This window comes from Primulina eburnea, chromosome 17, assembly GCF_022965805.1.
Source record: "Primulina eburnea isolate SZY01 chromosome 17, ASM2296580v1, whole genome shotgun sequence".
Classification (NCBI taxonomy): domain Eukaryota; kingdom Viridiplantae; phylum Streptophyta; class Magnoliopsida; order Lamiales; family Gesneriaceae; genus Primulina; species Primulina eburnea.
The window spans coordinates 3960658-3981477 of NC_133117.1; the positions used below are offsets into that span (position 1 = coordinate 3960658).

The 20820-nt window shown below is 35.2% G+C and overlaps 3 protein-coding genes across 3 annotated transcripts; all 3 read right to left on the minus strand.

The window, feature by feature from the left end:
- Positions 1-515: 515 nt before the first annotated feature.
- Positions 516-8243, minus strand: LOC140818096 (WD-40 repeat-containing protein MSI4-like). Its single transcript, XM_073177937.1, has 15 exons — positions 7967-8243; positions 7379-7442; positions 5259-5345; positions 5109-5171; positions 4764-4829; positions 4592-4666; positions 3991-4066; positions 3713-3899; positions 3298-3379; positions 2547-2620; positions 2335-2446; positions 2147-2221; positions 1831-1907; positions 984-1083; positions 516-893 (listed from the first exon to the last, which is right to left on the minus strand). The coding sequence occupies exons 1-15, from the start codon at positions 8212-8214 to the stop codon at positions 795-797; spliced, it is 1485 nt and encodes a 494-aa protein (XP_073034038.1). The 5' UTR covers positions 8215-8243; the 3' UTR covers positions 516-794.
- A 1483-nt stretch (positions 8244-9726) lies between these two features.
- On the minus strand, positions 9727-12227 carry LOC140818169 (uncharacterized). Its single transcript, XM_073178056.1, has 4 exons — positions 12118-12227; positions 11902-12008; positions 10042-10120; positions 9727-9953 (listed from the first exon to the last, which is right to left on the minus strand). Exons 1-4 carry the CDS (start codon positions 12118-12120, stop codon positions 9906-9908), a joined length of 237 nt encoding a protein of 78 aa, XP_073034157.1. The 5' UTR covers positions 12121-12227; the 3' UTR covers positions 9727-9905.
- Positions 12228-12551: 324 nt separating this feature from the next.
- Positions 12552-19400, minus strand: LOC140817791 (uncharacterized). The gene is made up of 16 exons (XM_073177579.1): positions 18713-19400; positions 17756-17845; positions 17432-17671; positions 17205-17351; positions 17028-17117; positions 16837-16926; positions 16264-16383; positions 16005-16172; positions 15864-15923; positions 15675-15782; positions 15462-15569; positions 14931-15302; positions 14516-14812; positions 13973-14362; positions 13650-13893; positions 12552-13418 (listed from the first exon to the last, which is right to left on the minus strand). The coding sequence occupies exons 1-16, from the start codon at positions 18795-18797 to the stop codon at positions 12755-12757; spliced, it is 3273 nt and encodes a 1090-aa protein (XP_073033680.1). The 5' UTR covers positions 18798-19400; the 3' UTR covers positions 12552-12754.
- Positions 19401-20820: the final 1420 nt, after the last annotated feature.

A 20820-nucleotide genomic window follows, 5' to 3' on the forward strand; every position in this document is an offset into this window, starting at 1 on the left:
GAGGAAATTGAACATGTAACATTTTTTTACATTTTAATAACTATTTATTTACGAAAATATTATTTTTCTATGTTAAAAATATGACTACCATTTTTAAAATTTAATGATTATTTATTTATGAAAATATCACTTTTTTATATTAACACTTTTATATTATTTTCTCACTTTCCTTTTTTGGTTGGTTTTTATTACAAAAAACTGCACCATACGACATACTCCCAAACACTAATATCAATTAGCTTTTTAATACACTATATTCATGATTTTTTTAACTGCTGGTTATTTTCTTTGAATTTCATATTTGAACCAATCATAAAATTCACCATTCCAAATGTAAATCTAAAGGATATGAAAATAAATAAATTTGAAACAACCATACAAAAATAGAAAGATTATTGCCAATTACACTCATTCAAGCCTCTGCCATAGTTCTTCAAATTTCAAAAAACGATGCCATTTCAAAACCAAAAACCATACATTTCATAGGAAACAAGCAAACAGCAGCTCACTCGACATCTTCAAACAGTAACTTTTCATGAATAAAAATCATGTTGCGATTACCGTCCATCAGGAATCTGGCAGCTCCCAAATTTTTTTAGCCAAGTTGGTTCGGTTAAAACGAATTCGAAATCTAAAGTTCGAGTTACATCCTATTCCAAGCATTTCGCAAAGTAGGAAGACAGAATTTTGAACATTAGAACTAGAAAATCTGCAGCTAGAACCAACATCATCCATCCGAATTCATCTAACAAATTTAACAAAGAGACTACAGTACCCTTGAATGCTGGGCTTTGTCAAGTCTTGGCGCACTCAATGACATGGTCCTTGAACTGTTGAAGCTCTTCCAGAACTTCGTCCTTGGGCCGGTATAATAAATCTATCATTCGCCACAGCTATGCCAAACCAACATAAAACCATCAAACACGAAACCAACCGCAGGTCAGTGAAAAACTGCCGCATCGGAAAAGAAATTGGAATATCACCTGCAAGGTACCACCACCACCAGAGAATTCCCCATCATCCGATACACTGACAATTGTCCATGGATCATTGGCGTTCCAGTGGAAGTCAACAACCTTGTCCCTGGAACGACGATAACAGTTTTTAGAGGAAATCCATCATTGAAACAAAATTACATTCTCTCTATGACATAAATTGTACGATATCAAAGAGCCCGCTTACTATAACACTACAATTATTAGATTATCGGTTATGCATACGACATTTTAGGGGAAAATATAGCCAAAAAACAGAATGCAGACATTGTTTTCAAGTGTCTAGCTTCTGTTAAATAGGACAAGTTTGATTTTTCAACAACCTGCTTTTCACAGAAAGGCATCTGCATATAGCCATGGTATTTCTTCTATCAATTTTATTCTCCCACCACAATCACATTCTTCCTCAATTACTAGGACGTGCCACCTTAAATTGAAAAGTTTACTGATCGTCTTCTAATACATAAATTTAGTTCCTCAAACAATGTTTATGCTATTACACAGCTAGATACTACCAAAGATAGACCAAACAAAGTCATCTGAGAGGAACATTTTTAAAAGCGCTTCTAAATAATTTGAAAATAAGATCCGGCAAGATAGTAAACAATACTTCTCATCCATTGTAGCAAAGCATAAAATAATTATTATTGAGAAAAAGGTTGCCAAATACTTCACATATTGTTGCAACGCATTAACTGAAGAATTTGGGGGAAAGGGGTCATGGAACTAATTTACATTATAATACAGGAAATAAATGTACATCTACCATATAAATATAACTGCCAAATGATTGACAGGTTCAATTTTCATTTTCTAATAAGAGAAAGAGTCTAACCTGTGTCCAGCATGTTGGAAAAACAGCCCTGATGGAGTATTAGGAGATTTGGACGCAGCTTCTTCCTGGTTACCAACCTGCAGATTAATAAAAAATATAAAATGAGCACGTAAAGATCCATCTGTGAGCAGATTTGTAGGGTCCAGGCTGCAGGGCAGGTAGGAAGTTGATCTAATAATGGTGCTTTCCGACCAATAAGATATTTACATCAACGTTGTTCACATATAAAAATTATTTTTCTAAAGAAAGTGCCCAAAATCTTTGAATAGAAGTTTTAAACCACAGTGAATTTAACTAAGAGCATGAGCTTCATCACCTTCTCATAGTCCCAAATGTTCAACAATCCATCGTCCGCTGAACTCCCAAAGACTGAGCGCTTGTCAGGTGACCACTAAAATTTGAATTATGCATCAGGGATTCAGGATTAAAAATATATCGATAAACCATGTATTAGTTATGCATCATAGAAAAGTTATTTACAATATGAAAATACAAATGAAATACCTGGACACAAAGAACAGCAGCAGTGTGACCTTCAAATTTATGGACAGGCGATCCAACTCCATCAGAGGTTAAACTACGGCGATCAAACATGCAAACTGTGTGATCCGCGGACCTGAAATAATGAGAAAGTAGAATAACATTCTTTTAATGAATCAAGTTGCTAATGTCTGGTAATATTGACATTCACAATCATGGGATAGACAAACACATACCCAGTTAATATATAATTTTCATCCTGAGAATTCCAATCTACACAATGAAGATCAGCATTATGTGCCTTTTCAACCTAATAATTCAAGAAATATTCCAGTTGAGTGAAATACTAAAACAAACTACAATAGAAATTACTATCAAAGGAACACAATTCAAAGGACAAAAAATTAGAGAGAAGAAAAACATGCATTATGACAAAGTGAATTTTCAAACCTTGAACTTCTCTAACCGGTATTTTTCAACCAACATAAAGTTTTCATATTTCACACTAAGATCAACATAAGACAACACCAAAGAGCTCTGCCTTCTAGCAAAGTTCAAATAACCGTGTATGAATAATTAAAAACAAATAAAAAATAATTGAAGTTGACTGATGAGACATGGACAAACGATGACATTACAAAAAAAAAAATTAAGAAATTAAAATAAGTTCTACTGGATGTACGATCAAACCAAATATAAAATCTGGGTAGCAACTATGCTTATGAAAATATAAACATCTAAATGAGGTGGTCTATGGTAATTAAGGAAACGTGAATTAGTTCATTTCTTATGCTCAAGGAATCCAGACCATTCGAGATTGGCGAAGTTCAAATTAAGAAAAACTTGTCATTAAGATTACACCAAATAACCTATTTCCAAACCCTGAAAACATCCTGATGTTGCATGCTCGAACAATCTTTAAGTCTAATATCCAAAAGGAAGTAAAGCAAGTCCTATTAACAAATGAAAAAAAAAGATCTGCCAAACCTTAACAACCGGACTGTTGCCAATCCTCGCGTCCCACAGTATCAAGCAGGAATCATCTCCGACACTACAAAACTGCTGCGAACTTAACAATGCAACAAATATGTCAGGCACACAACGACATAACCAGAAGCTATATCAGGATATTCAGAAAAAAGAGAAGTACGAAGACAAAACTTTTCATGGTGGAAAGCAATGGCAAATAAAATGAGTTAAATAGAAAGAAAATCGCCAAGTTATAAGAGAAAAAATTTACTTTGAAGTTTAAGATTTTGCAGCTGTTTAACTCAACCCAATCATATTCGCAAGATTGAAGTTACATCACCCATCCAATTCAGGAGATCGATAAATAAAGTAAACCTAGAAAAAAGTTGATGTATTCAACATTATCAACAATCCAATCACAAGAGTAAGCTACCTTGATGGGCAAAATTGAACGTCCTCAACTGTATCAGTGTGCCCCTGAAAAATTCCACGTGGACCAACGGGAGAATTATCAGCAGCTTTCACAATTGAACTGGTGGATTCAGCAGACTGGGTTAAATCTGTGGCCAGAGATGAAACATGATCCTGAATACTCCACAGTACCACAGTTTTATCCTTCCCTGTTGGAAACCTCATCATTATAAAACTTTACTAAAAAACCTAGAAAAAGCTCAGATGAGAGACATAGATTAAAAAAAGTCAAGTTCAAACCTCCAGAAAGTACGAAAGGTTCAGCTGGGCACATTGCAAGAGCAAATTCTGCATTATCTTGGTGTCCAGACAACACCTAGTGAAACAAACAGTTTATGTTTGGTGCTCCCAATCTCAAAAAATGAGCAATAAAAGTCAACTCCGATAACTAAACTGTATAGTCTTGTGCCTACCAATTTTCAAGAGGCTTAAATGGCAAAGGAATAAAAGTCCAATCTATGAGTCACTAGGAATTATATAGATGTAAGAGGCTCATCTATTTTGGGAATTACCGAAAAATTACAGGTAGCTTTTTGCCATAGAGTAGAGGATTATATATTGAGAATATACCTATATCTGACTCAGTACCACTAGTATGTCCCAAAAACAAATCTCAAAAAGAAATTTTGTTGTGAGTAATTTAATTTCCACTGACAAATTTTCTGACACTTCAACTTTGTAAGTTAACATTAGAAGAAATATACAGTCACAGAGTTTGAAGTTTTCCACAACTTAAGCAAGAATACAGCACATGGTGTTCTACTGAAAAGCATTAGGTGCACAACGCAGAGAGAGAGAGAGTAAATAGATTAAAATAAAATTCAAGAAACAAAAAATGCACCAAATCCGGACGAGATTCAGCAGCTCCAAGGACAGCATGTCGATTAGGTTGGGATTCAACATCCCAAATAAGAACCTGATAAGAAACAAAGAACCAACAATTTTTAAATGTTCAAACAAAATATAAACCATGTTCAAATAAATTAAAACATAAACCTTGAACAAACACTTACTTCAGGACAATCAGTGTGTGTTGCTACTATATTTTTATTCTGAGGCAGTTCTCTGATTCTGTTCACCTGATAAATAACCATTTATGTGAACTGGTTGTCAAAGGTTGATGATGAATACAATGACAAAAACTTCTATAGTGACCATAAAAACAATACATGCGATAAAATAATTAAAATTTTCAGAGGTTTCATGGAATATCATCTTCAAGTGTCAAGGAAGATGATATGGACTTCTCATGAAGAGAATTTAAGAATCAGGATTGATCATTATCTCAAAACAATGAATATAAATAAATAAGCATGTCATGCAGGCACATAGTTTTAGGGGATTCAGATAGTTGATACCTCTCCTGGATGTAAGATAGTTTTGTACTTCTTGACGTACGGCGAACGCGCATCTTCATTGAACTAGTAATTCAGAATAAAATAAACCAAATCAACATGAAACCTTATGCTAAAAACATTACAACATAAAACAGTAAATGAAGTACATACATTAGCAATGTGATTTTCTGAAGCAACTCGGGGCTTGACAACTTCACAATTTGCTATAATCAAAGTGTTTGGTTGTGTGTGATCGGTCTGATCAAGGCATAAACAAGGTAGAAGCAATTAGCTCGATGATGTCAAATAAAGGAACGCAAAGCAAAAGCTGTAAATTTAAAATAGTCACATTCATTCAGCTACAAAAAAGATCCAGAAAATTCCATTGGAAAGGAAAATCAATGTGCCAGTAATTTTTCATTTATTTAGACAACAAAAAAACAAATGAAACCATCAAGCACCAAAAGTGGAACTTTAAGAATGAGGATGCAGCACCGGCTAGGAAATAAAAAACATAAAATATCAATTTTTTTAGCTCCAAATGCCCATGAAGCATTGAAACTCGGTTGCTTCGATGCTATGAAGCATTGAAACTCGGTTGCTTCGATGCTACATGTGGAGGCACTGGTTTGGATGGACAAGATTCACACACATATGTGATTTTAAAAAATTTAGTGGGCTCCATGTATGTGTGGCTAAATTTGGGCCCTTGATTCTATCATGGAGTTAGCGCCCCTATATGTAGGCAGAAGGATGGAATCAAACTTGAAACTATATGGATTATGCATCCACGGTTAAATAAAATTAATGGTAATCCATATTTATAATTTTTGACATATATTCTTGTTCAATAGATTGTAAAGTATCTATTGAACTCCATACAATATAATTTTCCTCATATATCTAAACTTTAGAATATTGAGGATTATTATGCCTCATTGAGATTAAGAATAATACCCCCACAGATTAACGGCTATATATATAGTTATTATATAAGTCAAACATTTTCTTGATAATCTTATTTTTAAATTCCATAGCAGACAGGGATGTACATGAACCAAAACTCTCGTGAGCTATTCGAGCTCAACTCAGTAAAAGCTCCTTTAAGATCATTCAATAATCTTATCGAGTTGAGCTCGAAATTAAGAATATTTGACTCGAGAGCTCATGAACATTCTCGTTTATAAACTCGCGATCCTGTTCGCGAGCTCGAGTTCGGCTTGTTTATGTGTGTTGCGAGCTTGAGCTCGGCTCGTTTATAGTTCACAAACATGTTTGTTTATATGTTTCGTTTATGATTTTTTAGTTTTTAAGTTTGTTGTTTTGATTATTTATGAATGAATTTAAAAAATTGTCTTAGTTTAGCATTTATTCATACAGATACATTTAGTGTATGTTCGAGCACAATTATATATTTAACGAGCTCGAATCAAGTTTGAACTCGAGCTCTATGTAGGCTTAAAGAGCCCGCTTAATGAGCTCGAAAACGAACCAAACTCGAGTAAGGCTCGTTTAACATGATATATGAACTATTATCAAACCAAGCTCGAGCTATTCGCAAGCTTAGTAATTTCAAAACAAATTAAGCTTGAACCTCATAATAAAATCTCGAATCGATCTCGAGCCTAGATAAATCTTTAACGAGCCGAACTCGAGCCTCATACTGTTCGGCGCGGTTTGATTCATTTATATCCCTAATAGTAGACCACGCGTTAGGAAAAAAGATTGTACAATTATAATATAGCTAGTATTCATCGGAGGAAAAATAGCCAAAAATATATTACAGGAATAAAATGTAAATTCAATGGTAGAGCAATGCATGAAATTTAGTTACCCATGACTAATAATGATTAAATTTTAAAGTCAAAACAGAAATGAAAGAACATGACATCTGTCTGGGAAAATCTTGTAGAACCACACTAAAAGCAGGCCAAATATTTCCCCCCAAACAACTCCAAACTGAACCATATGCAATTTTTGCAAACATGTCCACCACATATACAAGTGACCGCCAACATAATTATAAGATATAAACCAATCATATGGTTAGAACTCAGTTGTAATGGTTGACAGTCGTATATAATTTCAGTTCAGACATTCACAGGGTAGAAGGGATCCTTGTTTCTTCCAAAATATTTAGTCTGGGAAACAGCCATTTGTCAACTGCACAATCAATAGCAATTTCACGTGATATAAATCGCAGGCATTAGTACTACAAAATTGTCGTGGAACTAATTTTTTTTTTCAAAAAAAGAAAAAAAAGCATTCATGGACAAGATGAGAATGCTTACTTGTTCAGATAGATAAAGACGCTGTTTGGTCTTGTAGTTTCCTTGCTCAAGAACTGGGCCCCAACTGTGACCATTAAAAAACATCAAAGTAAACCATCATTACATTGTTTTAACGTGTAATTGTTAATCATAAATTGAAAAACAACAAGCACAAACTGAACAATACAGCCTACGGACATTACAGATATTCCAGCCAACAAAAAAAAAGTCCAAAGTTTCAACTTGGGCCCGCATTTCTATCAGATGTAGAGAAATCAAGTTACTGCTTATTGGAGGCATGAGAATGTGGGAATCACCATACCGCAACCAAATATGAATTCAACATCGCTAGTTGCAAAAAATAAAGTTCCCAAAACCCAATCACATGGTATGAGCACCATATAATCCTTTTGTCCATAGAAAATTCAAAACCATTTCACCAGTTTAACCCCAAGCAACACTAATCATCCACGCATACACTTTTCCACATAAAATCACATCATGAAGTATTCCAAACAACACCTACACTCGCTTTTCAATATACCTTTGACTGAAAACGAAGACCTCACAAAACCCTAACCAAAAGAATAAAACTCCAGAAAGCTATACCGGCAAGAGAGAGACGGCCAAACTAGGTTATGATGCGCGAGCCAGTCGTACAGCACCGGCACCAGCAGCTTCCAGTGCGCGTAGCTCTCTTCGGCGGCGGCATTTCTCTTTTCACCACCCGAGCCTCTCATTCTGGGCTGCGCCGCCCCTCCCCCACCGCCTGAGTCTTTCTCCTTGTCTCCTTTGGATTTGGTGGAACCCTTGGGCCTCCCACGCTTCTTCGGCTCAGTAGTCGGCGTAGCCTCCATTTTTCCCTCCCTCTCGCTTTGGTGTTATTTCCAGAGTGAGTGAGAATTTAAAAACGGAGCACGGTGAAAATGGTACGGAGGTGACGTCATCAAGGCTCTGTTTGGCACATTCCTTCATTAAAGAAATTGGGACTAAAAACTTTTGACTAAAAGACTTTTTTAAAAATTAATTATTTTTAGCAAACTTTTACCCAATTACAAAAAATTAACATTTAATCGTATGATTATTTTTAGAATTTGGGGTGCTTGGATTGATTAATTTGATACCGTAAATTTCAAATTCATTTTGTTTGGATGGAGAAAATTGAAATGGATTTCAATTCTTTTCCAAAAAAATATATATTATTTCAATAATAATTGCGATGAATTTCAAATACATCAACGACGAGTGTCATTTGAAATCTATTAATTAAAATCCTTCCAAAAAATTTTAAAAAAATCTTTAAATAAAATAGATAAGAATTTGTCTGATTTCTTTTTGGGAAACATATTGTTAATATAGAGAACAAATTATATAATTAAGGCGAAAATTTGTGTGAGACGGTCTCACCGGTCGTTTTTTGTGAGACGGATCTCTTATTTGGGTCATCCATGAAAAAGTATTATTTTTTAGCTAAGAGTACTAATTTTTATTGTGAATATCGGTAGGTTTGACTTGTCTCAGAGATAAAGATTCATGAGACCGTCTTATAAGAGACCTACTCTATAATTAATTATTTATGTTTTGAGAAACTAGAATAAAGATATATTTGTTTTAATTTCACGTAGGAAAATTTGTTTCTCCAAATTAAAAGCAAACCGTAGCATAAAATTTTACAATCATTAAATATTTTATTTAAAAAAAAACATCAGTTTACTAAAATGCTGTGATGAATATTTGAAATTTGTGAAATGCACTTCGATTGGACATAAAATTTTACAATCATTAAATTTTTTAAAAAAAATATCAGTTAACGAATGGTTTAAGCTTTCTTACAAGAACTCTCCGGTATTCTAACATGAACTTAGATATTCGGTTTGATTATTCAGAAATTCGATTTTAATTTTAAAAAATATCGCTCAATTTCAAATTTTGATTTAAAAGATAAGGTAATCAATTTAACCTATATAATAAAATTTTTATAGAACCTAAATAATATTCATAATATATTTTTGTTGTAGACAGTCGACTTCAACATTTTATATTCTAGTTGACTTCATTTAACCTTTTTTTTTTCCGAAACATCGGTTATTATATCAATTAACCGATTTTAAATATGTTCGGTTTATTCAGTTTTATAAAAAAATACGTTCAATTCGATTTTAGAAAACTCGTTTCAGTCCGTACCGAACTGACCGAACACTCACCCATATCCGCATAGCATTTGAAATTGCTTAATAAGTAATGAAATATTTGACATGCATCATGAACAATTAAACTACCAGTTTAAATGTATTTTAAAAAATATCAAATGCTTAATTCAAATTATTATTTTTGAAAATAATTAAAAAAAAAATTTAAAGGAACTACGGTTGTGCTGCAACTTGAAGCAATCTATTGAATTGTATAGAACGTGCTGTCAGTAACAGAGAATGGATATTTTAATTTCTTCTAGTATCAAAATGGGAGGAAATGTGAATTAATCATAAATATTGGCATCAACATTCACCAACATATGGTTTTTTTTTCGAGCAAATTCGACGTTCTGAAATCAAACATAGACTCCACTAGAGAGTAGCAAGAACAAAGATCCGAACCCCTGCCCAAGGATGGTAAACTCGATATCACCAGCGAACGGAAAAGTTAAAAATATAACAGTGAGAATAAGATGAGTCTTATAGACGTACCAAGAAGACAGATGCGACAGCACCGGCAGTGAGTTCTTTTGCAAGACTACGGTTCTTCCTCGAGGATGTGGCCTCGTAGCTGCACGTAAATGCCAAATAAGACGATTACTAAGACGAGGTGATCATATAGCTTTGCCATATTTATTAAAGGCACATTGATATCCTGGAGCCTAGGTGCATGCCAGACATGCGTCTTATATAAACTACTCCACTAAAGTGTTGTATTCTAAAATCTGAAATCATGATATTAATTATTTTAGATAGCATGTCACGTTCATCAGTTTCTGTGCAAATATGATGGCCTACTACGTGATATTTCACCTTAAACTAACAATATGTTCATCTTAGAAACTACGAATCGTGGCCTTCAGCCTATGGCAAGCCAAGAAACATGCACTAGAACAATAGGGTTATGCGAAGGACAAAGGGGCACATAATCAAAAGACATTACTTCACTAATGAAATAGCTTTATACACTAGAAAAATAATTGATGATTGAGATTGCTCCTAGATACAGCGTGCCTACAGATAATGTTTCATTTTGTCAAGTGACAGATTTCTTCCCAAAAGTAATACAAAAAAATAAAAAGGCGATTTCACGACCTAACCACCACTATTTTTGAAGGTGTGAAAATAAATCCATCACTTCTTCAGGCCTGTTTTAATATCCGCAAGATCCAGCTCCAATTCAAGGTAGAATACCATCAACACTTGGGACATTTTATCAAGGACTGGAAGGCTACATTCATTTCCAAAGGTTGGAGGATTCTGCAATATGTTTCGATTCTAATGTATTACTGTGTTGGCCTGGGATGGGATCGACGTTTATGCCAATGACAACGTAAAAATTGAAACTAGTCCGCTTAGAAAAGTTCCTATACTCAATAATATCATAACTCTCTGCTAATATTCATCGTGATTTGCTTAAATGTTAGCCGAAAGTTTCTATCCATTTAATATATAACAGATAAAAACTATCAAGTGACAACAACCAGCACAAAGCTTAATGATTACAGTCAATGCTTAACATACAATTGTAATTTATTCAAAAAAAAAAGAACGAATCCAGATGCTGTATAACGCCCAAGCTATGGATCTTAAAAGAAAGAGATACTGCGTGAAGAAAGAATGAACAATGAAACCATCAAACTGAATGAATTCTGGTGGTGCATAACACACAAGGTACGAATGTTAAAAGAAAGATAAACTGCATGCAGAAACTATCATGCACCAAAACCATCAACCCCGTTAGATCCATAATACTGTCGAGATCATCCACAAGATTAGGCATAATTCCACACAGATACGCATGAAGGGTAGACAGTGTCATTATAGCTTCAAAATCATGTAAAATTTTAATAAAATGTAGAATTTTGTCGCTGCTAACACGCAAATTTCTCATCAGCCACTGCTATTAAGGTGGAATTCTACCATTATCATCAATTATGGAAATTTAACAAGCTACACACCAAACAGCCTAAAATAAACACTAAATTATTTTTTTTTAGAAAAACACAAATGGTGGAGAATCCAGGTATTTTAAAAAAGCCATTAAAAAAACACATGTACACTTCTTATTATCATAAACTAAAGAATGCAACTTTTTCTACACAATCGTACAAGAAGGTGTAGACAAATAAATTTGTGGCTGCGATCCCATGCAGACAACAGCTATATAAATGATATGCATCAAGCGCATGGATCCCAGACAAAATAAACAGAACGAAAACAAGCTGTGCTAAAATTCAGATCCAAACCCCGCAACTAATTTTTTTTTAAAAAAAACAAACATTCTGTAAAAATCCAAACTCAACCCACCAAATTACAACAGAATACAAAATCAAGTGAATAAATCCTTACATGAAGAAAGAGGCGGTAACAACGAGGCCAATGGCGAGCATAAAAACGGAGAGCGTTGGGTACCAAGCGTCCGGGACGGGGCTTGAGATCGGTTTCGCAGATTGAGCCTTTTTCGAGAAAATCAAATCCAAATTAGCTTCACAACATTCCGAAAAAACATAAAATCAATAAATAAAAAAAAACAGTGGAAATCAATGCTGATGAGTTCAAGATTACCATTTCTTGTTTCGAGGGTTTAAGGCTGCACGACTATTACTAATATTATATTATATAGAAAAGAAATATGTTGCCTTTAGAGAGAGTGCTGAAGTCGCTTCTTAATAACGAAAAACGCACTTCTCAATAGCAACACGTTTTATACGCATCAATAATTATTTCAGTTGGATACAAAAATAACTCAAACTAATTTCAGTTTTCTTTGTTTTAATTTGATGGATAACTTGAATAAAATCAGATATTTTAATTCGGGATAAAATCATAAAATTATTAGTTTGATGCTAAGCAAGTATGTGTAGCACACATATCGAGATTATTGAATTTGAACAGAACTCGAATATATTCGAGTTTAATTTGAATATAAATTATTTTATTCGATAGTTTGTGAGTAATTAATGAGTTTTAATATTTTTTTAATGTAATACAATTAAATATATTATATATATTAAATAAATTTATTTCGAGCATTTATTTTTTTAGTAGCTCACGAACATTCTCGAGTACTTCGAGTTGAATTAAAATTCGAGTCTTGATTCGAAATGAATTCGAGCAAAAAGGGGATCAAAATTTAACTAATTACTTGCACCAAACATTCAGAAATCAGTAGCTATAAACATCAGAATGATTCAATGAAACACTAATGAGATCCCGGCCACAGTCGATGGAACATCCTATGCTCGCTCACGCTCCCCCCTGATAGTTGCCTCATCGTCCTCCAAACATGACTAGCTCTGCTTGTTCTCAAAGGTCCGGAGCTTGAATTCCACCTAAAAGATTCTGAATCATCTCTCCCGGGTTTTGTAGAACTCAAAAGCTCCGACATGGAAAGATCCTTGTCGGCATCGAGTCTATATTCATAATCAGAAACCGGGGACTGATCGAGTAAAAGATGGGGCAATCTATCCGAGTTAGTACTTTTCCTAGCTTCAATATCTATGGACAAGTCTTCTTCTTTCGTCTCCTCGCACTCGTTGTACACCAGTTTTAAGGCTTGAACAACTTCTCCCATAAAGGGTCTGTGTGATACCTCTGGTTGGACACACATTGAAGCAATAGCAGCAACTTTCGCTATGCTGTCGAATGGAAAATCGGGCCCCAAGGAAGGGTCGATGATCGACTCTAAACCTTCTCGACTAGTTAGGAGCGGGCGGGACCAAGAAACTAGATTTTCTTGACCGGGTGGCTGAGACAAGTCTATGGGTTTTTTCCCCGTGAGGAGCTCTAGAAGGACTACGCCGTAACTGTAAACGTCACTTTTCACAAGAAGATGCCCTGTCATTGCGTACTCAGGAGCTACATACCTGGTATGATGCATAAATAGCGGTTAAAACTCAAAATATTGATACGAAAACAAAAAAAAAATGCAAAAAGAATAAAAAATGATGCTACAATTTCTCCCCAACAGGACGATGCGTGCACGCAAGGACATTATGTTTTTCCATAAAAATGAGTGCTAAGGAGGTGGGTTCATCTTTTCTATTTAAGGATCACATCAGTTTTTTTCAACAAGAGATATTAGAAACGAGTTATACCCGAAGGTTCCCATGACACGGGTCGAAATATGTCTGTTTTCCTCTTCCAATGCAGTACGAGCTAAACCAAAATCAGATACTTTTGGCGTATAATCATCTTCCAGTAAGATGTTGCTGGCCTTGAAATCCCTGTGTATGACTCGGGGGCTTGAATCTTCGTGCAGATATGCTAAAGCTCGAGCAGCTCCAAGGGCAATTCTAAGCCGGGCACTCCAGTCAAGTGGAGCACTTTCCTTGTCAATGCCTGAAAACAAGTATGGGAATAAAATATTGAACATCTAATGGAAAGAAATATAAATTGACGAGATATCAAAAGTTCATACCATGTAAATGAGATTCCACACTGCCATTTGGTATTAATTCATACATTAAACATCTAGTACGATCCTCAACACATATACCAATAAGCTTGACCAAGTTCCTATGATGAAGCCGGCTGAGCATCTCAACTTCCGCTAAGAATTCACGACCGCCCTGCTGATCGTATCTCTTGAGCATCTTCATCGCAACTTTGGTCCCATCTTCAAGCATGCCACTGTAAACAATTCCAAAGCCACCTTCGCCAAGTATTCTCTTTTCGTTGAAGTGATCAGTTGCTCTCTCTATATCACTTAAACTAAATGTTTTCGCAGTGGCAGTATAAGCTGCAATACTTGAACTCAAAGACAAAGAAGGAGAACTGGGGCCACTTCCGATCATAGATACTGCCCTGCCTACATCATATGCATTATATATTCTCCTCAGCTAATTTTTTTAAATATTTTTTTAGAAGTTCATAGAAAAATTTCAGATGGAATTAGTGTCACTATGATGCTTACAACCACTGATGAATGTATGCCAGAGGAAGGGAAAAAAACATACTCTACCTGATGATTTTGCGAGGGAACGGATGGTAGTTGGTGGAGTTGGATTAGATAGGTAGCCAAGCTTTCTGTGTTTGAACATGAAAACCCATGCAATAACACAAAATAAGACAAAACTTATGAAGGCAGATACAATAATTGATGCCAGAATGCCTCTTTTTGGTCCATCGTTATGCTGATTTCTCCTTACGTCCACCCCAAAGGGATGCACTGTTCTTGCATTATTGTCATGACCAGGGTATGGGTTACTTCCTACAATCCCAATGGTTGACGGAGGCAAAGGCGGAGAAGGGGGAAGACCTAAGATTTGTGAGGTGGCAACTCAAATGGTAAGGTCAAACCACAAACACAACCCATTCAAGAAAACTAGGTCCACATCTTTTCAAAAAAAAAAAAAAATCTAGGCCCACGTCATTACCTGGATATCGCACATATAGTACATCATAATCACCAAACAGTGACATACTTATAACCACTTGCTTGTGCCAAAATCTTTGAAATGTTAAATATGCTGTCGTGTCATCAAATTTTGCTCCGAGAGGTATCAAATCAATAAGAACGATGGTCTTTTGTGGATTAACTGCATTTGCATTTGCTCCCATGATGCGAACTTGGCTTAGCTTCATGTATACTCCAGTAGCAATTTCTTTTGCGAGTTCTGAAACTAAAGGAAAGAAGGTGTACAGAGCTACAGTAAGGCTGAGCCCCACTTGTATTGGCAGCACACAAATGCAGGGAGAGTCAGGAGGACCATATGTTAATGGCTCGGTGCACGTCAGAGGAGCACAAGCTGTTAAATCAAATAAATGATTGAGTTCGTTGACAGATAATAACTAAAGCACCAGAGAAAATTGAGTATCTTTACGCAGATAATCTTTTTGAAAAAGGATTCACAAAAAAGTTATTTTTTTTCTTCCTAAGAAAAATGAAGTTTGGTGAAAAAACTTACCTATATGAGGAGGTGGAGGTGGCAGTTCTTGCAACGGGGACGGTGGCGGCATGTTTGGACCTTTTGTTGTTGACCCAGAGGGGGGCATTATAGGAGAAATGAACGGAACTTCAACACGATGACAACACTCGTTCAATCACTCATAGTAAAGTGAAAACAAAACACAAAGGCAGCTTTTCAACCACGTGGAAGGGCAAAAACAGACACAATTACCTTTGGCAGGCTCGGGTGGAGATTTTGGAGGTAAAGAAAATATAGGAGGAGGATGATTCCCTAAGGAAGGAATTGGGGCAAGAATCGGAGATGCATATTGAGAAGAGCCTGTCATTTGACATTATTAGACTTACAAGCACAACAACATTAACGTCATGGTAAGCTGTGGTCAGACAGAGTATGAACAACCTGCAGTTGTGGGTGGTGGAGCATAATGCCAGAAATCTGCCATTGGACCTGAGCTTGGAGCTGAATGGAGAAACAATATGCATCAGAAATAAAGTATGAAGGTAATATCATCAGAAAAAACTTTTGGGAGTATGAACAAACATTGTGTGCTTGAAGTAGGAGGGATTATATGGAACAATGGAGCAGGAGCATTGTTATAAGCCCTTGAATGATGCGACTTTTTCATTGGATAAGGCCCTGGAGCCAACTCGGAATATGGATGAGGAGGAGCACTAATAGAATGTCGACGCAGTTTACTTGTCGAAGGAGCTGAACCAGAAGAGGTGCACATAACTTACACTTAAGAGTCCATTTACTATATGTCCAGATTATCATTAGAAAATAGAAATTTTTTGCAAACCTTCCGATGGGGAATGGCTTATAGGTGCATAATGGATGGCCGGATTATTTTCGGGTGATGCAATTGGTATAGCACCTGTTACACTTGGAGGAGTAGCTGATATAGGAGAGGCACTTTGTTCTGCCAGAAAGGACAGCAAAACAGTTGAACTAATAATATCCTCAATAGAGATGTTAGTAATATCATAGACTGGAAAGCATTTTTTTCAAGAAATATAACTCTACCAACTGTGACTAAAAATTGTTTCTGATTCAAAACAGAATTCATAAATACTGATAAAAGTGAACTTTTTGTTCTTTATCCATGGAAGTGCATATTTGCAAGATACTCGAGCGATATCAAATTTAAACTTCCATGAATTGTTGCTTACTCCACAAGTTTTATGACTCGTTCCAGCATGGAATTGACCCAAAGAAGAGACTCAAGGTTTTTTTAGTGAAAAATGATCAAGGCAACATTCAGCCATTTAGCTCAACTTAGCTATATAGTAGCAAATTGATGAACAATGCAGCTGAACTGGAAGAGTCAATAGCAACTGTGCTGATAAACTCAAAAAAAATACACAAGTGTCACCTGGTGGACTGGACGGTGGTTCTTCAGGTAATATTGGATCAGTAGATGGGGAATTTCCAGGAGAAGGTGGAGGTGAAGACATGTCTGGCACTACGTGATCAACTCGTCAGACAATCATCTTCAAGAATGATTTGGTTGAGATTTACTCAAAGGGTTTTTTCAACAATAATGTAAGAGGACAAAACTCATACCAGGCGGAAGGGAAGGTGGTTCTTCAGGTAAAAAGGAGTGTGAGGGTGGCGGACTGCCTAAGATACTCGTTGGAGCTGATGCATTTGATACTGCATTTCAAAATACCCAATATTAAGTGAATTTAACTGCAGGGTAAAGAATGATGAGATCAGAACAAATCCTCAGCTTTGAACAACCTGGAGCTATTGGTGAGTGGGGAGCGTTATTTTCAGGAGCTATTGGTGAGTGGGGAGCATTATTTTCGGGTGCTATAGCTGGACGAGAATTTGGCGGCGGAGATCTTGGTTCCAACGGCAAACTAATAGAAGGTGGCATACTCGGTACTGCATAATGAAAATCTAAATCATATCGAACCAATACAAATTGACAAGATTTTATAATATTACTAGTTATAACTAGTTACCTGGATTATCAGACAGAGAGGGAGAGGGAGGGTGTTCTGCGTGCGGAGGATTCTCTGGAGGAGGTACTGGTGGCATGGCTGGGACAGCATGCTGAATAGATGGGATGGGAGGAACAAGAATAGTAGGAGGTGGTGTTGAAGGAGAACTTGGGCTTGGGGAAAAGTCAAGACCTTTTGTTGATTGAGGTACCGGTCCAGAGCTGCGAGGAGGAATTATGATTGGAGGTTGGAAACCTGTCCCTGAAATGGTGATTCATCTGCAGGTTAATTTAATATCGAACGAAGTATCGAAAATGATAGTACATTTATGAATACGAATGCTACCATAGGATGGAGGATCTGCAACAGGTGCTATGCTGATTAAGATATTTTCGTCATACAAAAGGCCAGGCGTTCGTTCCCCAATTTGTAAGCCTTCAGAAAATAAGGAAAGATGCAAAATTATGAATATGCAAAACAGAAGCAATATAAACTAAAAATAACTAGCACAAGGAATTTTGCATTAGAATTTATAAAATGAGCAGATATCATACATTGCATGGCCAATAATCCAGAATTCTATTTTCTCAAGAATGGAGTCGCAACCAAATTTTTATGCACTCCGGGAGATGGAACAAATGAATTGTGTATAGATACAAGCCAGGTCTTTCAAATTTAATATGCACATATCTACTAACGGGTGGATAGATTTGGAGAATAAGCATTGAACTTCGATAAGCCTATGGCCGATGTAGCTTAGCAGAATCTTTCAACTGTCGAAAGGGCCAAGCTTACAAAATTAGAAGAATGGCCACTAAAAATTTGAAGGCATTTGTTGCTACATCAAGAGATTTGAGGCAATTCAATGGTCTGCATCCTTCACAATTCACCGACAAAATCTTTAAGCGGTGGTAGACTGAAATTCCAATTCGGTGCAACGAATCTATCTACATAAATTACAGAACTGGTCTTGGCAAACAAACTTGAGAACATGGAAAAGTTCAGGAATGAAAAATGGGTGAAGATTTTGAGCAATGTGTGAAATTCATAATTCACAAATCATATTTGATATCCAGTTTCCACCCTTTACTTCTAAAGAATTTTAAAAAATAAATACCAAAAACAACTAATTCCTCTAAATCATGAAATGCATTAGTAGTTTGATGTTGCCAAAACCAAATCAAAGTAGCGGCAAGCCTCCAAACTAGAACAATCGAATAATTTGTTCCAAACACTGAGGAAAACAAAAGCTTCTCGGATCTTTGGATAAAATATCAAGCAAGAACAAATTGAAAGAATTACCAGCAAGTGCGTGAATCACCATAAAACAAGAAAAGGCACAGGCTTTCAGCACCAATCCAAGAACTTGAAGCATCACCACCCCCATCTCACTCAAAAATCCAAACAAGAGAAAGGGAAACCCCTCCACTCAATCTCAATGAAAATCCATACATCAAGAAGCTACATAACACCAAAATAAGGGAAGCCCAGAAAACTGATCTTCCTCACAAAAAACAATTCATCTTCAGAAATTAGTGCAAGAAAGATGATGTCTTCAAGCAAAAACAAAAGTGGTTAGATTAAAGATGGAGACCCACTGGCAGAAAGAGTGAGAGGTAAGCAAGACACGAAATAAGGAGGGTCGGTTCCTAGCAAAACGCAATCCAAACACTCGATGATACCATGAAAACCAAAAAAAAAAAAACAATCTTTTCTCGTTCTTGATTAAATGGGTATTACAGAAATTGGAACCAGATAATAACAAGATTTGGCAGCTGTGAATACAAGATTCAAAATTTTCCGGGCAGAGCAATCAAACAAGTGAGAAACAACCGTTTCCACTGACATATGTGCACTTAAAGAATAGTGCGTACAAAAAGCTACCAATATTTAAACCTTTCTGGCAAAGAAAAAAAAATGAACAGTCTTATTGCTAACGAGTGTTGGTAGCTGGTAAAACAGCGACAGCCATGTTTGTTTTTGTTCAAGATTTTATGAATTTCTCCCTCCTCACTCACATGCACACATGAGAGACACAGATGGAATATCTGAGAGTGATTCTGTCAAATTTATTTATTATATTTTCAGTTTATGGATGAAAAAATAGTGTATATTATTTATTCTGTTCTTGACTAGAAAGAGAGGAGATTTTCTTTGATATTGATTGCAATTAATAGCCAATTAATGAGATAGTTGCATGAAAAGAAAGAAAGAGATGTCATAATTAGAGCCTCATTGAAATATTTCACAAACTTTTTTTTGTTAAACCCAATTATTTGATGGTTCTTATATAAAAACTTTAATATATATATATAAACACGACTGCACAATGAACTTTTTTAATAAAAAAAAATGACGCGAAAATATCATAATCACGATTGATATTATTATATAAATTTATTCAGTCACACATGATTATGCTTTTAAAATGGATAAGATTGGTCAATTGATATGTATCATGGACAAATTCAATTAGCAACTCAATTTTAGCACAGAATTTAGATTCAAAAAAAGCATAATTATGTAATAAATATAAAATTTATCTTCAATCAATAAATTTTAAACTTTACTTTAAAAAGATATTCACATAATATTCTTTATTATTTTATTTACAAATTTTTTATTCAATAACTTTTTAAAAATTATTTACATTTAAATAGCTTACATTAATAGTTTAGTTCATTTATTCAACTAATTATTCAATTGTGTTAATAATAACTCAAGTACTGATATTTTCAACAACTTATATATCATAAAATAATAAATAAATAAGATGTGGGATCGTGTTCTTGTCATTTTTCTAAAAGTTACAGTTTTTAACAGATTAATAGCATTGCTTATCCTATAAACATATATAATGCTTATAAATATTTATCATAAATGATGAAAGAATAAAATAAGTACTTTAGTTAGTTATTAAGAACTAAAAAAATGAATTTAATTACTTACACATTCATCAATTTAATTATTTGGGCTAGTTTTAAAATTATGGACATAATTAAAAACATAAATTAATAAAATACCTCAATGCTGCATCGGTCAGTGAAAATTCAGAGAGGAACTAAATTTTTTTTAAAAAATATTTACTTACTAAATAAATGAATTCAAGTAGTGAATAAAACATTTGTATAATAATAATTCAATCAAATCATTTTTAAATTTATTTAAATGTTTAAAAATAATAAAACAGGTGAATACGAGATCGTTGACGCTACGCGACACCATACTCGACGTCTTATTTAAATGTTTTAAAATAATAAAACAGGTGAATACGAGGTCGTTGGTGCTACGCGACACCATCCTCGACGTCTTATTTAAATGTTTTCAAAATAATAAAACAGGTGAATACGAGGTCGTTGGCGCTATGCGACACCATCCTCGACGTCTACAATGACGTTGGATTGGAGATG

Coding starts and splice junctions, on each gene's coding strand:
- LOC140818096 (XM_073177937.1), bottom strand. CDS start 8,214: ATGGAGGCTACGCCGACTACTGAGCCGAAGAAGCGTGGGAGGCCCAAG. Junction 5,346..7,378: donor GTCTTTATCTATCTGAACAA/GTAAGCATTCTC, acceptor TGCCTTGATCAG/ACCGATCACACACAACCAAA. Junction 3,380..3,712: donor GTTCAATTTTGCCCATCAAG/GTAGCTTACTCT, acceptor TGCATTGTTAAG/TTCGCAGCAGTTTTGTAGTG.
- LOC140818169 (XM_073178056.1), bottom strand. Junction 10,121..11,901: donor GTTACCGCCTCTTTCTTCAT/GTAAGGATTTAT, acceptor ATTTACGTGCAG/CTACGAGGCCACATCCTCGA. Junction 9,954..10,041: donor CTGTCGCATCTGTCTTCTTG/GTACGTCTATAA, acceptor ATCCTTGGGCAG/GGGTTCGGATCTTTGTTCTT.
- LOC140817791 (XM_073177579.1), bottom strand. CDS start 18,797: ATGGGGGTGGTGATGCTTCAAGTTCTTGGATTGGTGCTGAAAGCCTGT. Junction 17,846..18,712: donor GGTGATTCACGCACTTGCTG/GTAATTCTTTCA, acceptor TATTTTCTGAAG/GCTTACAAATTGGGGAACGA. Junction 15,783..15,863: donor TCCACCACCCACAACTGCAG/GTTGTTCATACT, acceptor GTCAAATGACAG/GCTCTTCTCAATATGCATCT.